The sequence below is a fragment of the Cariama cristata genome, unplaced genomic scaffold (assembly GCF_000690535.1).
Source record: "Cariama cristata isolate BGI_N322 unplaced genomic scaffold, ASM69053v1 scaffold43874, whole genome shotgun sequence".
NCBI classification, from domain to species: domain Eukaryota; kingdom Metazoa; phylum Chordata; class Aves; order Cariamiformes; family Cariamidae; genus Cariama; species Cariama cristata.
In genome coordinates, this window is record NW_009612060.1 from 1 (window position 1) to 17,530 (window position 17,530).

General features: G+C 35.0%; 1 protein-coding gene across 1 annotated transcript; it reads left to right on the top strand.

The window, feature by feature from the left end:
* Positions 1 to 57: 57 nt before the first annotated feature.
* On the top strand, positions 58 to 16,603 carry LRRCC1 (leucine rich repeat and coiled-coil centrosomal protein 1; the record flags this gene model as incomplete). The annotated part of the gene is made up of 14 exons (XM_009698455.1): positions 58 to 267; positions 1,032 to 1,231; positions 2,015 to 2,201; positions 2,528 to 2,676; positions 3,850 to 4,054; positions 7,227 to 7,366; positions 8,691 to 8,892; positions 9,913 to 10,098; positions 11,345 to 11,519; positions 12,235 to 12,398; positions 13,288 to 13,496; positions 13,700 to 13,837; positions 15,729 to 15,864; positions 16,481 to 16,603. Coding segments are annotated over 14 exons (2,424 nt in total), but the record flags the coding sequence as incomplete, so codon positions are not given.
* Positions 16,604 to 17,530: the final 927 nt, after the last annotated feature.

Below are 17,530 nucleotides of genomic sequence, written 5' to 3' on the forward strand. Positions count from 1 at the left end.
CAGGTAGACCACATCTACAGCCTTTAATGTTACAAGGGTTGTCTTTCCTTTTGATAGAACTATGTTACCTTACCAGTGGAGACACCTCATATCGACCAGGCATTAGCTCATTTTCGTCAACGTACAAGAATACCAGTACAAAGTGCCATCAGCTCCTCTACAGACCTTGTCTCATCTTCAGAACCAGAGAAGGATGAACTTGATAAAATATACAGTGAACTGAGGATTCAAAAAATAGAAGATCAAGTTTCACAGATACTGCAAAAGGTGAATTTTTTTCTGTGATTGCACAGAAAGTTTTGTTTGTAAAAGGAGGTGTGCTTTTTGATAATGCAGACTGGAGCATTTCTACTGGTATGTATGCGCTGACTTCGTGCTAATGTGTTCTTAATAATTTTCAGAAACTGGGAATAAAATAAAAACAAGTCTTTAAAATTGAAGATTGCACTTTGAATCATGAAAACTTTCATACTGAATAAAAACCGTACGGTATGGGACTAGGACAACTATCTGATCATATCACATCAGAAAATTGTTTTGTTTTTTACCCTGAAGACATCAATATAGTAACTGAACCAGAGTAAAATATGAAATACAGCAAAATATCTGGATTATAGAGTTGTTGAAAATTAATTTTGCTAATAAGGTCAAGTTGGTCTGATATGTTTGTACGGTCTGTTTTTGTAACAGTTTGTGGTGTACTTTGCATGTTTGCAAGGCTTTTTTGGTTTTAAGTGCTATATGTTTTATATTTTGCACCAAGCGTCTATGCATAAAGATTTTACCAAACTTCAGGTATTTCAAAAAGATACAACTATATATTCTCAAGCATGCTGTTCTGTTAGGTTTATTTTATCTTCAAAACAAGGAAATGTTTTAGCAAGGAGGGAGGGGGTTGTTTGGAAGCAATTATTTACTTTTCTACCAAAATTATTTTGTGTGAACTTCTTAAAAATAGCACCTGAATAAGTGTTAGAAATTAGCCAGTTAAAAATTGTAAGATGTATAGATAAACTTTGATCTGTTCTCAGGTGTCTGATACCTCAAGAAGGGAAGTTCCTCCAAACGTTCTCAAAGCTAAGAGAGACACAGATCCAACTTCTGAGAGTGAAAATGAGAGTGGGAAAGAGAACAGAAAGGCTGTGAGAAGAAGCAAAATCCCTACTTACCGTAGAACTACCTTATCTACTCGGTGTCACGCGAGTCATCTTAAGAACAAAATAACTGACAGGTATCCCAATGTTTGCCATATAACGCCAAAATGAATTAAGCTGAATATTGTTAGAGTGAATGTAGTTTGGCTTGAAACGTTTTGCTGAAAGTGATAGGTTGGGTAAATTAGCTCTGTTAATAATAGTCTAAAAATTATTAGCTACTGAAGTTTCACTCAGTCATTTCCCTATATGAGCATTTTCTGTCTTTAGGTGAAAAGGAAATTGAACTGAAGATTCCAAAACAAACACTTTCAGAATTCTAACAGCTTATACTTTCATCTTTTTTTTAAATTATGCTGACAGAAGAATTCTTCACAGACAGAAGAATTGAGTCATTAAAAAATAAAAATAAAAGATTGATGGTGTCAGAATGATGGTCAAGAATATAACTGTCCATATTTTGTGGTGAAACTGAGGATGCCATAGTAATTTGTTTGATTTAGATAGTAAATATCAGAAGTGATGAATAGAAGATGATATAAATTGGAATACATTGATCAGCCACTGCAGCTCTACAGCTACTCTGCTTCTCTAAAATTGTTTCATATCTGTGTGATCATAAGATGTTTTTCAGATGGCATCTACTAGTACTATGTAGGTTTTTTCACAAATGAAGGTTTGAATTTAGCTGTTTGTTTTTCTGATCTGCTTGCAAGTTATTTTCTACATGGTTTTGAACTCTGTACAATTCAGCTTCTACACAGAACCATAACATTTTGTCCTGTAAAAGTGTCCGAATCCCCTGTTACTATTTAAACTCTGCATATTCTTAAATAAACATTGATGTCTTGCTATTATAGGGAAGAGAAGAAGAGTTCCTCAAAGTGTCCACGCTCTAGTCAGAGAGACTCTCATCTCAATTCATCATCAGATACTAGGGACTTGGAAGTAGTGGGAAGAAGAGCTGAAATATTAACTGGAAGACAGAGCAATATAGAAAAAGTAGAAGAAATTAATTCAAATGCCACAGAGGAATCAACATACCGAGTATGTTTTGTATCATGTCAAGTTAAATATAAGTAGGTCTTCACCTGAAGCCAAACATATGTCTCCTGGTGAAACTTTAAAATTGGAGGTGACAAAAATAATTGCGTGTAGATAATACCAAAAAAATAGTGGAGTTCTTGTAGTGTCAACTGGAAGAGAATTTGTTTTATGGGGGTTTTTGGCCTGGTTGCTTGCACTTTCCTCTGTCATCCACGAATTCCAGAATGACAAAGAAATCTTGTTCTACAGTTATGAATATTGTTTGTAATTTTTGGCTACATTTGAATGTTTCGTAATAAGTTGATGCTTACCACATTCTTGCCAAGGCACTGATTCAAGAACTGGATCAGGAGAAAGAAAGGAGGTGGAAAGCAGAGCAAGCAGAGAAGAAATTAATAGAGCATGTCAGACAGCTACAGAAACATGCAAAAGAAGAAAGGAATATTCAGAGTATGGCTGTATACACTACAGACAGGTAGGGAAACAGTGCTGTAGTATAAGAGGTTTTTGTTTGGTTTTTTTTTTAATTCAAGACAATTCAATTTATAGTCTTGAGAAATGAGAACAGGTTTAAACAATATACTTGGAAAATAATGAATTGGGAAGTAGTGCTAGAACTTCTGTCAGTATTACCTAATGAAATTCCTTTCTGCAGCTTTCTTCCTGTTCTTGTCTCAGAACAGTATCAGTATGTCACTTCCCCTCATTTCTAGCCATTACTTTCCAAGCAATCTGTATCATAATTGTACTTTCTCTTTCAGCTTAAGCTCTAGTAGCTGTCTCATATCATACTTTCAGCTCCCAATTCCCAATCTCCCTTTCCACGTTATACATACAGCGTTCTGTTTTTTTCTCCCACGCAGTGCATTTGAACAAAGATGTTTCTGGCAGGCCGGAGTTGGCCAATAGGCAATACGCTGTGCAGGTCAGGCCTAGCATATCTTCCTATAGACTGCTGCTGTCATCCTTGTAAGTTCTGAGCAGCATCCTTTTTTCAAAAGTTCTACCTTCTAACAAAGCATTGTTTGTTGTCAGCTATGATTGGAGATGTCCGCTCTGTCTTTTTCTGAACTGCACTGCATTTATCAAAGACACATTTTTGTTTCTTGTAAGGAAGAAACAAGCCAAGTGCTTCCTGAGTTACCATCCATGACTGACACTGATTATTTCCCCTTTTTTTCTTTTTGGTTTAGGTTCACTTCCCACCTTTATTTGCTACCACTTTGGATAAGAGGCTTACTATGTTCCTTTTCTTTTGAGAGAGATCTCATATAAAAAATTACTACAATATTTAAGGATATTTCAAAGTTTTCTGAAGAAAATTATTAAATTACAAATTGATACTCTACGTTCGACTTCTGTATAAAGCAAAATGATACTGGAATGTCATTTCATTGAAGGTTTACCTATGAGGTTGTCTCCAGCTTAGTTTCTTTTAAACTGAAGCTCCATATAGTAATGCTACACATGATTTCAGTAACATTCTACATATTTTTCAGGTTTTACATGACAGTGCTGTAAATAGTAGAACTCAGCAAAGAACAAGATATGGTGCTACAACACTTACTAAAGTCTTTTTCTCAATCTATTTGGCATGAAACTAAATACCAAAATGATTGTATTACAACTTTATTGCATTTATTCTCAGGTTAAAGGAACTGATATTGAAAGAGAGAGATGTTAAAGCAAGACTGCAAGCAGACGTCCAACAGTTGAAAGGTGAAACTGAAAGACTTACTAATGCGTTAAATCAGGCAAGTAATAAAGAAGCAGAACATCAGAAGGCCATGCAAGCTTTAGAAGAGACGATATCCAAGATGGAGACACAGAGATTGCAGCAACGAACAATAGAGGTAAATATTTTCCATGAGTAAATAACACAATGGCAACAGGATGGCTACTATAGTCCTAGATATAACAAAACACTAGATTTTACCAGCCTTAAGTTTGAGTTTTCCACAACAAAAGCTGGGGCTTTTTTTCTACATAGTAATAGTAACAAGTATCCATTTTAATTGTCAATTAATGTCTTATTTATAAATAGAAGTATGTCATGTGATGTGGTTTTAAGATCAAGGAGAACAAATCCTGTGTACTTAACGCTGAGAGTTGATGTTTTCTGAAACTATACAGTGACAAAGATAAGGTTTTTTTAAATGTTGCTGAAATCAATAAAGATCTTACTAGCGGGATGGAAAGCTGGTGGTTCTGTTTGTTTTGCTGATCTAAAGAATTAGATGCTTTTAATTGTGACCGGAATAAAACAGTAATTGCTGAGAACTTATTTTGAAGATTCTGGTTGTTTTGGCCTTTGTTTGTTTGCTTGGGATTTTTTGGTTTTGTTTTTACAGCTGGAGAAGATAATGATGCTTTTGTTGTCAGAGGCACTTTGTTCCGTATACAAATACATAAGATCAAGATGCTGGACCAGATACCTGCTGCTATTTCTGACTGAATAATTAATTGGTGAATTTTCAGTGGCCAAATGCTGCATCCTCCAATATTTATTCCTATTGTTTGATTATATTCTTATATCAGCCTATGCCTGTGTCACTGAACGCATCCACTTGTAGAAACTGAATCCTAATATATCCATCCTGAAAAGTCTCTGAACTGCTGGTATGGTGCTCTAGCACGTGTTGTCCCTCGGATACCCTGAAAGGAAACAGAATCAGGGAGTGCGCTGACAGCCAAACTGCAAGTGCCATTCAAGTTACGGATTAGCCACCCTCCGCTTTAGGCTCCTGTTTAGGCACCCGAGTGGCTCTTCCATTTTATTCCTTATCTGTAAATACCCTGGAGCTATTACAGATCTAGAGGTGACCTTCAGTTTAGATCAGGTATCTGCTTGTCATTTTGGAAAGTACTAAATTTAGTGATATAGAAAAGAGTGATTGGTTTTTTGTTTTGTTTTTTTTTTTTTCTGTTTTCCTATAAGAAAGGAAATACCTTATTAGTGTATGAGGTTTTTATTTTTCCTTTAATGAGTTTGTAGAAATAAGTCATCTCTTTTGACAGTAGTAGCATCATTTTAATTAACTGCAAAACTTTATTAAGGAAAGGTCTTTGTTCCTGTCTCTAAGATCCTGTAGCAAATACTCTTCAGTAATTATGCTTCAAAGAATAATCATGATGCGTTAGAAACTAAATTCTCTTTTTGCATGTTCGGATTTAATATACCTTTGGCCTATTTTATCAACTTTAAGATTAACAAATTCTAGAATATTTTATAGAGCTTTCTCATAGTACACATTGGTAGTTAGCTTCAGTAGTAAACTACGGTTACTCTTGGTAGTCGCTGTTTAAGAATTTCAGTCAACATTACTAGATTACTTCTTTAAGAGATTCAAATAAGTAAGTTACTATGCATCTAAATATGTACCTTATTTTCTGGCAGTTTTTAAATTTGCATGTGTTCTCACTTGAAATTTTTGTTTTTAAGTGCTTCAATTTAGGAGAGAATTGCTTCACTTCACCCACAAAAACAACAGGAATACAGTGGGGTGCATCTAAATGTCACTTATGAAGAGGCTTAACATGTAGAACATGAGAATTTAGCTTCATATTCAAGCCTCACAACAATTTTCATGCAACTGAAGTTACTGTATGAACTTTAGGTACCTCTGGTGTTCTCAAGCTGGAACTCGTAACATGCAGCAACCCTTACGTGCTTTAAGGGATATTGCAGGAAATTATAAACATTGGAAACGGTGTTTTATTTGTCAGTGCAGGACATTCCATACAGCTGTTCCTGAATTTTTTATTTTTCATTTTGATTGATTGTTCAAAAATCAAGTTGAGGGGACAGTTGTGATGCAATTCTGAAAGAAAACAGATTTGGGATTTTGTGTTTTTGGGGTTTTTTTGTTTTGTAGGGGTTGGGGGTTTTTTGTTTGTTTTCTTGTGAGAGTTGGAAAGTAAACTGGGTTGTTTCTGTTGCATTCTAGCTCTGCCATTAGATAACTGACACAAGAGTAATCTTGAGTAGTCCATTAACCCTTCACAGATTTGATAGTTTGGAAAGCAAAGAGATTAGAATTGTGTAAGTACAGAATGTGGACGCCCTTTGCTTTGCTTAGGAGGACAGGTTGACAAAACACTTAAGTTGTTACTGCTCGTTGCTTGAGCACAAAAAGATTGAAATGAATCCTACAAGTAATGATTAGGTGTAGGAATATCTCCATTAACATCACCTCTGCTGTTTCTGTTGCATGTTCTAATTTGCAGCCTTCTGAAGTGTCTTGATTCTGAATTACCATTTCATGAGTAATTAAAACCTTTTTTATAACTTTTTTCGTATCTCTTTTTTTTCCTACTTGTCAAGTCAGAAAAGACAGCTTTGTATGTAAAAGGCTTAAGATTATAAAATGGAATTACTCTTAAAATCTTGCATTGAATGGAAAAAGTGGAGTATGCCACCTGGTGTTTATACTGATTCTCTATTTTTTCGTAAAATCATTAGCTCTATTCTGCAAGTTTAAACTGTAAAACTCAGAAAGATACAGATTTTTGTAACTGGAGTGTTAAAACCAAAAAAGATATATGAATACATCTGAAAATATTTTGCTTGAAACTAATACAAGTATTACAATATGAGAGTTTGTAATTGATGAACTCATTCTGCCAATACACTTGTTCCACTTCTGCAGGACACTTTCAAGTTCTTTATAAATTTAGTAAATGTCCTTGGTTCTTCAGGAAAGTTGCTATTTTTGTGTTGTAGTAAGTTAAGCTAAGACATAATTTTAAACATCTTGTCTTAAATTTCTGCAAGTGTAACAAAATATATTAAGTTGAAAAAAGGAAAAGCAACCATTCTTTTGTCTTGGGCTAGGTAACATAATAAAATTCCATAAAACTTTGTGAAAAATACTGACAGTTGTGGAGTATGCTGTAAACATAATGGCTCAGGTAGACATGGATAAAACTTTAAAGCACCTCTTCCTTTGTATTCTGGTATAAGACATGAAGAATAGATTACAGTTTTACGAAAATCTTGTTCCTCCCTTTATGAATTCTACACAGATGAAACAGGTGCAAGAAGCAGAGCTGAAAGCATCAGCAAATGAAAGAGAAGTACAGTTACTTCGAATATCCTTTCGACAACAGAAGGAGAAGGTAAAGCAACTACATGAACTTCTTATATTAAAAGAGCAAGAGCAAAGGTATGAGATCTTCGGTTTTCTTTTCACAAGTTAATAGAGACGCTGGTATTGCAAACGTTTTGTTTAAATGCGTTCTGCAAAGTATGGGTGTGGTTTTGTTTGGTTGTTTTGTTATTTTTTTTAATGGGAGAGATGGTCTTTGTGTAAACGTAGATGTCTTCCCACCTATTTTCTTGCTCATTTAAGAAAATCTTCATATCTTGTAGATTTCTGACTCATAAGTCCATGCAGACAATTGTGTTCTTCTGGCCTTTCATTTGAGAAGTTCTTGCCTTATTATATGGCTGAACTTTTTATTTTAAATACTTGTTCTTTAATCCAGGAAATAATCAGATAAAAATAAAATAGCATTTGAGTTATTGTCTAAAGATCTCCATATACTACAGTAACACAAAGTGTTCCAAAAAAAAGTCAGCTTCTACAGTACCTTGCTTTAGGGTGAGTGGGTGGCTTGCCTGGCTGTTTTCCCTCTTAAAAATCCTTTTTTTGGAGAATGCTTTAACTGTTCTATACTATTTAGCTAATACAATCAAATATGTATACAAACTAAAGTAACAAGTGGTGGGTGGTATACTAGTGTGTGAGGGAGGTTACTAATAAAATAAGCTGGTTACATTTGCTAAATTTTACAAGGATAAATGTATTCAGGTACTGAGGTAACTGCAGGTTTAGATGGGAAGAATTTGATAGCTCTGTTTTGAGAACTTCCGATTATGATCTCATAAATCTCCAAAAGATGTAATGTGAAGGAGAGCTGATATGTTTTGTGTTTGTGCTTTAAAGCAGATGAACAGAATAGTCTTGAAACACAGGGTACTTTTGCTTCAACATTCTCCTCTAGGGATGCTTCCAGACAGGAAGGAGGCTTGTCCTGGAACCCTTTAGGTCCCCATTGCTGCTGCTTTTCAGGTTTTGGGTCCGAGTGAGATGCAACAATTGCTGGGTGAGGGTGAAGAGAATGATTGCAAAAGAGGGTATCTGGCCGTACTGCACTTTTACCCAATTCCAATGTCTCTTCCAGATCTTTGTTAACAGCAAAGCAAACAAATGCTAACTAACAGCAAAAGAACAATTGAATAATTTCTACAAAAGTTTGAATTGAAAAGTAAGGTTATTCCTTTGGGTGTTTTAATGGTGGTCAACGCAGTTTTCCTCATCCCAGTGTCATTGTCATAGAAGACTGAAATCTGTCTGTAAAACTAAGGAATTTATCCCGTTTATTATGTAATTTATTATCCTTTTTAAGAAATACTAAGGAAAGTAATTGAAGCAGTATTGTGAGATACTGCAGCTCTTGTCTTAAGTATATGTTTGATAACTTCAGGAAAGAACTTGAAACCCGAGTTGCTTTAAATGGACCTGAATTTCAAGACGCCTTGTCAAAACAAGTGGCTAAAGAGGAGCAGAGGCATGAACAGCATGTTAAAGAACTTCAGGAGAAGATTAATATGTTAAGCCAGAAGTACAAAGAGCTAGAAGATGAATTTCGTTTAGCTTTAACTATTGAAGCACAAAGGTTTAAAGAGGTAAGACTAAGAGAACATTTCATCTCAAACTAGGTGGAGTTGTAGTTCTTAAATGTGTTGGGTTTGGGGTTTTTTGGGTTTCGGTTTTTTTTTTTTTTTTTGATGCTTCAGGTCTTTTTTCCAAGGATTCATCTAAAAATACTAGTAGTAAGCTTTGAAATATCAATGATTGGGGCATAGACAGCAAATGCCAAGTCAGCACTCAAAAAACACAGCATTTTTGTTCATAAGTAAAAGTTAATCAAAAGAAATTAGAAAAACTTCTATCTGGTGGTATTAATTTCTTTTAAAAGATGTTGACCTTCTATTGGGATATATTCGGTTGTAAAAACTCTCGTGGTGTTTTGATAAGGTTATGGTTACATATATACTAGCATATTTAATAACAAAGTTCCCTATTGTTTAACTTTTCAAAATTGAATTTTGGATATGCATTTTGAAATTCAAATTCAAAACTTGCTTACTAAATTCCTTAGATAACTTATTTCTATAGCTAGCGTTCACATTATTTTAGATGTTAAATAAAATTTTAAATATTCCACCTTCACTTAAACTTGGTTTTCTTAATTTTAAGTCAGCTGGATACGTGGGAGAAGAGGGGAAAGAAAAGACTGGTTTTTTCACCCTTCAAATCTTTATCTTGCAAGGACAAAAAAATAGAATTAATTTTAAGTTCTTCTTTCCAGATTTTAACGTTAATCTTAACAATGAGATTAAATCAAGGCATTGTTTTCATTTCCCAAGCTATGGTTTTTCTGCTCTGCTTCCCATCTACCCATGAATTATTTTTTTGGGGGGGGTTTTTTGTTTTAAGAAATTTGTAGCTGAACAGAACCATTTTTTGTTGAAATATCACCAACAACTGGTAGAAAACCAGTTTCAGGTATTCATTGATTTTACATATTGTTAATGAACTTTTATTTCTTCCTTTATTTGAAATTCAAATGTCATTTGTGTGTATGTATACACACTTTTTTCCAAGTGTTAGCATTTTTCAAGTCTTGTCTTATAAAACTTTAGGTAAAAGAGGGTTTTGAAAATGTTTCTGCTGATCTAGTTGAACATAAAAGAGCCCTCTCTGAGTTTGAACAAAGGGAAAAAGAGATGACAAGTCTGATCCAAGACATGACGAGTATAGTGAAGGAACAGAAAGCAAAGATTGCAGAATTAACAAAATCAAATGAAGAAGCTACAGGAAAACTAAAGGTACTTGTTTCAAAACATTTCAACTACACATATGATTTTGTTGGTAATATTTCATTTATAAAAATGGACAATTGCATACAAGGTAGATTGACTGAAAGATGAGTATTTCCTGTCGTACTGAAACCTAGTGCTCCACATCAGCCTTTATTCTTGCATCTTGCACTTCTATTTCTCACAAACACTGCTTCCTATTTAGCAAAATCTAGGCTCATTCATGTCTTCAAAAGTGCACTCCTTGCCTTGTGAGCACTAGCAGTTTATATATAATCAAGTGGTCACTCTCAACTGAGATTTAAAAACCTACATTAATAGCCCTGACCCTTTGTAAATTCAAAGTAATGGAATATGGTTCATCGGTGGTTACTGTACATGAAGTAAAAATGAAATTGAACAAATAATCAATTGTAGATATGAGCAGCTTAATATCTCTGACAGTTGCATAAAAATAGCAGTATTATTCATTAGCTATTAATTGTCTAATTTTAATGTTAAGTACTGTGGGCACAGTTGCTTTATCTTACACTACTGATCACCATATGGTAACATATTATAGTACTATGTTGGCTGTAAATAATTCTTAAAAATCTTAGGAACATAACTTTTAAACTGTTGTGTGACCCAGGCCCCGTACGTATCCAGTCCATCTTTATGTTAAAACTTCTGTGCAGTATGACTCCTGCACAGCTGTTTCTAATCTCCCTACTTGTTGCTGTTGGGGTGTCCAAACATTGTGTTGCTATATGGAATAGGATTCTGCCAGTCAGTGATGCTGCTAAAAACAAAATTAAAAAATAGCCATATTAAACAGCTGTAATCTGTAAAACAAAAAGTAGCCTGCATAACTGAAGATAAATCTTTATCACGGGAAGTTTATCCCAGCTTCTGTCTGTTTTCTTCTGATTTGTTTTTTAGTATCTTAACTTGGCTTTCTGTTTCTCTCTTTTTTTTTTTTTTTTTTTTTGACTTGTATAGTTAGAATTCTAAACAGGTTTTTATAATGGTATTGATAATTTAAGGTGGCTGTTTAGAAATCAGCTTTACAGTTTTCTGGGATTGAAGTATGTCTATTTGAAGCAAACATTTGTGTTTCATTACTGGAAAGAGATGCAGATAGAACCCTGTATGCAAGCAGAATATTCCTCAGTTAACTTAATTTGCTGTATATTACTTTCCTAGTATTGATTTGAAATTTTGAATACTTGTTTCAAATGATATTGTTGTCTCTTTCCAATGTTCATTCATACAGTGTCGAACAGGAGAACTTGAAACTGTGATTGAGGAGGACAAACAGAAGGCTGTTCAAGTTGAACTTCTGAAAAAGGAAAATGGAAAACTTATTTCTCAGCTGACAGCCCAGGAATCTCTGATTGATGGATTAAAAATGGAAAGAAAAATATGGGGACAGGAGTTGGCACAACAGGGTAAAATTGTTTGGTTGGTTTTTCTTGTGCAGAAAAAATGGTGGTGTTCACTGTCACACCTTTCAAATAAACACTCCAATATAGTTTTAATCATGACAGGGTCTCTGGATGCCGGGTTGATCTTGTCCAGTTGTAAAGATGATGTGCAAAAATAGATCTGTAGTACGCAGGCTGCTATAAGAACTATAACAGCAGTTGTGGGAGTTAGTAGTGACTACAGTTTATCTGTTTCCCCAAAATGTCGAAATACTATAATGTTATACAAAGAACTTTTAAATATGAAACTGGGAAAACAAGGATTTGTAAACAGTGTTATGTAATGCTACTTGTCTAGTAAATAGGTCTAATAGGAAAATTTCAGTATATATTTTTAAAAAAAAAAGTTTTAAATACTGGGTGAAAAAAAACTTGGGCTTTTTTCATTTTTCCCTGTTCATGTGACTTGGCACCACCTGTGGGTTCTTTGAGATTGGCTGGGTCTGCAAGAATTACTGTTGACTTTCGTCAGAAGTTTTCAAAGGATAAAATACAGACCTTCAGATCTATGTTTTCTCTAAAGTGTTAACCTACCCACAGAATAAAGCCCTACAGTGTTTGCATTGGGCAAAACGCTCATGTTTGGTTTTTAAGGTGCCTCCCGCTCTCCCCTGACATGATACTTCTTGAAGTCATCTGTAAAATGAGTGCTGTAGTGTGAATGTCCTGTTTTATCTAGGAGCTCATCTTGCTCAAGATCGGGGAAAACTGGAGGCAAAAATTGAAGTTTTAACGAATGAGATTGAGATATTAAAAAAGCAAAAGGAACGTGACAGTGATACTATAAGAATTAAAAACAAAATAGTGGACGATCAGACAGACACAATTAGGAGATTAAAAGAAGTAAGTGCCATGTCTGACAATTTGTGTGCTCAGCTAACTTTAAGACTTACAGTGAAAGTTATTGGAAAGGCTGTAATGAAAGCTGGCTCTGCACTCCTGGTTAACAAACTCGGAAAGCACAATCAGGCTGTCAGTGTCAATTAATTTCACTGAAAGCAGAAGAGGGCCTTGCATTAACTTGATGTGCAGAGATGTTACTTTGAATCTCTCATTGAACCATTATAAAGACTTTCTTCTCTTTGCCTTGCTTCAAGTTATTCTTGATAATGATTTTGAGAGAGGAAAAACTAGGATAGCATCATTTTCCTGTGTGTTTAACAGAAAAGGAAAAAAAAATTTTAAAAGTTTGCTTCAGGTTTATTTGATGATGCAAATATTTTTTTTCCTTTATTCTGTTCTTGTAAATCAATATTTTAACAGGAGAGCTACTATGTTTTGTTGTATTAATCCATGTCCATTCATCTTATTTAGAAACTTAAGACTTTAGCTTATTAATCAGAGAAAAGTTTTATAGCATGTTAAGTCAGCCAAGGTTAGATGTATTGCTCATTAAACTATTAAGCCACATAACAGAATGTGAGCTCCATGATTTGGGTATGTAGAATAAGTTGTATTAGAGTTCTAAATAACTTTTTTCTTAAATTCTTTTAATTTCAGATTTATGTTTGATTTTTTTTTTTTAATTCTGACTTCTTTCAGGTGAAGATTATTTAACTGGCTATTACTTTACTAAGTATTTTTCATACAATAATTGTTTAGAAGAATAAGCTTTCACATGTCCCCCTCTGCTTTATTCCAGCATAGACTTAAACAGATACTCTTAAAGGGTAACAGTAAAGTTAAAATGAATGAATGGAGTTTTGTGTTCTAAAATATTTATCTTCTAAAGGGCTTACAAGAAAAAGATAAACAAATCAAAAAACAGCATGAAGAAAATCTGGAAGCTCAGAAATTGTTCCAAGTACAGTTGGATGAAAAAGCTGCTGAACTTGAAGAGCTAATGGAAAAATTAGAAAGGCAAAGTGAAAGAAAAGAGGAATTAAAGCAACTGCTAGAAGAAAAAGAAGTAGAACTTGATGACATTAAGAATGCACACAGGTGATGCATACAAGTGGTAATAATTCTTTGGGATCATAGTATTATGCAACACTGCTCTGAAGTTACTTGATGTTCAGAGAGTACTTGCTTGCTATTAAAACCCACAGAAATGTGGAAAAAAGCAAGCATGGAAAACATTTTTTTTCCCACCCTCCTAAGATGTGGATCTACATTCATTGTAAATATGTGCATTTTATTTTCAGTGCACTGAAAAAGAAGTGGCAAGGTAAAGGAGAACTATTAAGCCAACTGGAAGTGCAGGTTAAACAAATGAAGGAGAGCTTTGATATCAAAGAGAAGAAGCTGATTGAAGAGAGAAATAAAAGTCTTCAAACTCAGAGGTGAACACCTTAATAGCTTCTTTTGTGACTGCTCAGTTAGTATAGAGTTGCACTGTTAATAAGTATACAAAAATATTTGATTATACGGTGAAAGAATGCGTAATACCTTTTTAAGTACCTGGTGAGCCCAGTTGCAAATTCTCTGTGTGTATGTGTGTAGAAGTAATTCTTGCTATACAGGTGACTGGCTTTGTGGAACTAGCATTCAGTTACAGTGTTCATCCTTTAAACTTCTTAGCTGTGTTCCCATTTTCTTTGAACATCGGAGCCTGCACTCATTCCTCCCTAGTATGCCCATTCCACCACAATGCTTTTGGTTTACCTCTGTGAGGAAACTCCCTGCCACGCTTACATGACAGGGACTCTTAGACAGTCGTCGCACGCGCTGGCTGGAGTCATGCAGTGAAGATGGTTGTGCACGTGAGGTGCAGTCTCACGGTCTGTAGCGGGGCTTCTCTCAGCATGAGCCGCTCAACCTTCTAGCTCACGACCAGGATGCATGGGACAAATTGGTTACAAATCACAGGTCAAGCCAGGCAGCTGTAGCTGGCATTTGGGTTTACGAGAGAGGCCACAGTGCTTCACTGACGTCTGTGCAGGATGATGAAAATACCTTGTGTGCTGTGTAGGACATTGAGGACAGAATCTCAATACTTATCACAACAATGCTAATAAATATTTCAGTCTGTGCAAACAGAGTGTTCATAAGTTACCTGTCATTCTCTAAAAAAAAAAGTAGCAACAGATTTTTAATTTGTTTTGTTTCCTCTTGTACTGTCAATTTTTTTGAGCAGTTAATCGTAAATATAAGATGATACAGAAACATAATACTTATAAGTCAGAAAATAGTCAGGGACTTAAATGATGCTCAGTTATTTCATATGCTTCTGGCATTATGGAGAAGTATGGTAGACTGCTGCCTGTGATGAGCTTAGATTGTTAGTATGATTTTTACTTTATTCTTTGGCCCCTTTCTCTTATTCCTTCCTCCCAACTATTCTTAAGAAAAGATTAGCTAGTTAATAAGACTGCATATTTATCTAGCAACAATAACCACACTGTTACTGAAGGAATAAGCTAGTATGACTGAGGTTTTTTGCTTTACATTTTTAAATTAACACTTTGATTAATTATGCTTTTGCTATTATTTTAAGGAAGGTCATCTGATTAATAAATGAAAGAAAATGCATTGATGGTCAAGTTTGATTTAAAAAAAAAAACCACAAAACAAACAACAAAAAACTCAACAGAAAAAAAATCAAAAACTCAATCACCTTAAATACTCAATAGTAAGTACTAGGTTTTGGAGTTGTTGGAAGATCAGTAGTGAAACTGAAATTTTGTCCCCAGTAATTCTGGTTCATTTCAAAATTTTGATGTAAATTAATTGTATAGTAGAATAACTTGCCTTGTTTTCTGTTGCTACAGATTTTAGAATCATCCCATAAAAGCAGAATTTGCTTGGCGTCAAGGAAATGCTTCACTACTATGAAGCAGACACTTTAATGTTTCTGTGAGACATGGGCTTACAGGCTGTTTACAGGATCACATAGTTCAGTCATTGACTTCTCAGGAAGCAAAAGCATAATAAGTAGATGTTTGAAAACAAGTGGAGTTCTTATCCATATTGACAGTAGCCAGCCTGAATATTTGTATTCTTTGCCAGTGATCAAATGCTTCTGCCAAGAGGAATGCTAGAAGCCCTAAACATGGTGCATGAAACTAGAACACGTACTTGAGAAAACAGGACATCTTCTGATGCCAGATATTGAAATAATTATCTTCATGCATATGTTATTAAAACCTTATCGAAGGCAAAAGTGGGCAAAGCAAAACACTTCAGTTGTTTGCAGGAGTGTCATTTTTATTTTTTTGTTAAATCATTTTTTAGGATTGCTGTGGAAAAGCTTCATGAAATGGATGATGCTTTTAGGAAACAACTTGAGTCAATGTTGGCAGCTCATCAGGAAGAACTATTGCAGCTGGCAAAAGAAAAGGAAAAACAAATTGAAGCAGCAAATGAAAAAGTAATTTTAATACTAAATTTGTATGTTTACTGTATTTGCATTTTTATTCTACGGCTGCTACAATGTTGGTGCTTGGAAGTCACCTGTTTGTATCTACCTGGCTAATCTCTGGATGGAAACAGCCCTAGTTCAGTGCTCAGTCTTTGCACAGCAAGAAAATCTCTACAACTGTGCCATCGTGAGGTTCTATATTAGAGCAAAGTAAAGTTGCATGCTATGTAGCTGTTAAGAGTCGATAGCTAAACATTTCCTTGTCTATACAGGCACAAATAATGATGATTATGCCAGATAATCCCTTTAACTCACCTATGCCAGTGTTAACAGTCACTGTTCGTGTCACACACTGCATTCTTCCTTAGTGTGACAACTGGTGCTTTTTCTGTGTAGTAGGTATTTTGGTTTCGATACATCCCTCACTATCTCCTAGCAAATTCATACTTTTTTTAAAGCAAAATTTTGCTACTGCATCCAATGTCAAAGGTAGTGCATTGCTTATTTAAACATAAGCATATAATACTTGCATTGCTTATCAGTGTTAAAAATTGCCAAGATTATATGGGTTTAGGTATATTAAGGAAAAGCAAGAATTCCATTTGATCTCTGTGTGCTCTTTCAGGTTTACTATGTTGAAGAAGAAATGCGGCAGCTTCTGCAGGAAACGGCAAACAATAAAAAAGTCATGGAAAATAAAATAAGACGACTTACACATGCATTGAATGATATTCAACAAGATCTTTAAAGACTATTAATATATACACTAAAAACTTCAGCAAATTCATACACGCCAATGCACTTTTCCCTGTTTTTTATAGAATAAATTCTTTGTGATATATTTTGATGGTTCAGGAATCAGACATAAATATTTTTACATTATTTTCATAATAAATAGTTATTTCTGACCTTTGGATATTTTTAACTGTTTTGTCAAAATGGGTCAAAACACATACATAGATGAAAAGCATGATGTGAAATTAGGAATTGGCATGTTTAATAAGAGGAAAAAAAGGTTGGGCCTTTGCTTCCAAGATAAGAGCTTGAAGTTTTGCTTCACTGGGGTAAAGATTCTTGTAATGAGAGATGTACCTGAAAAGACGTTTAACCTGTCACCGTTGATGAAGAATGCATGACTCCTGCAACTCAAGAGTGGCTTTTTTGGCAGCGTACCTTGGTTCTCTACAGCAATAGGCTTCCTACCAGGCTTTGGAAAAAGAGGAGACAATTAACAGCTTCTTGTGGAAGCTACTCATAAGGCTTATGTTAATATGATTGTTATACTTCTTCCATGATGGAGACTTTACCATCTCCACTGTGCTCGAGCATTTATTCCATTTGCTTGTTCTCAGAAGATCCGAAACCGTTCCTGTACTACATCATACTCTGAAGTGTTTCATGCTGCAGTAGTAAGTAAAACAGTAAGTAGTAAAACCCGTTATTTGTTGCTACACCAGGTGGAGCCATTTCTTCCCACCTTGCACCTCGCAGTAGCTAAAGCGGAGTCCTGTTAATCCAGTGAGGATAGAAACCACTAAGCCAAGTTCAGCATGGGCTTGTTCAGAACCCAGGCCTAAGGGCACGGATAGGGCATAGCACTACAGGGAAAGCACTAGTGCTAGTAAAAGGCCCTGGCCTTTGGCTAGCTGTGCAAGGCCCACTGGGCTTGTTATCA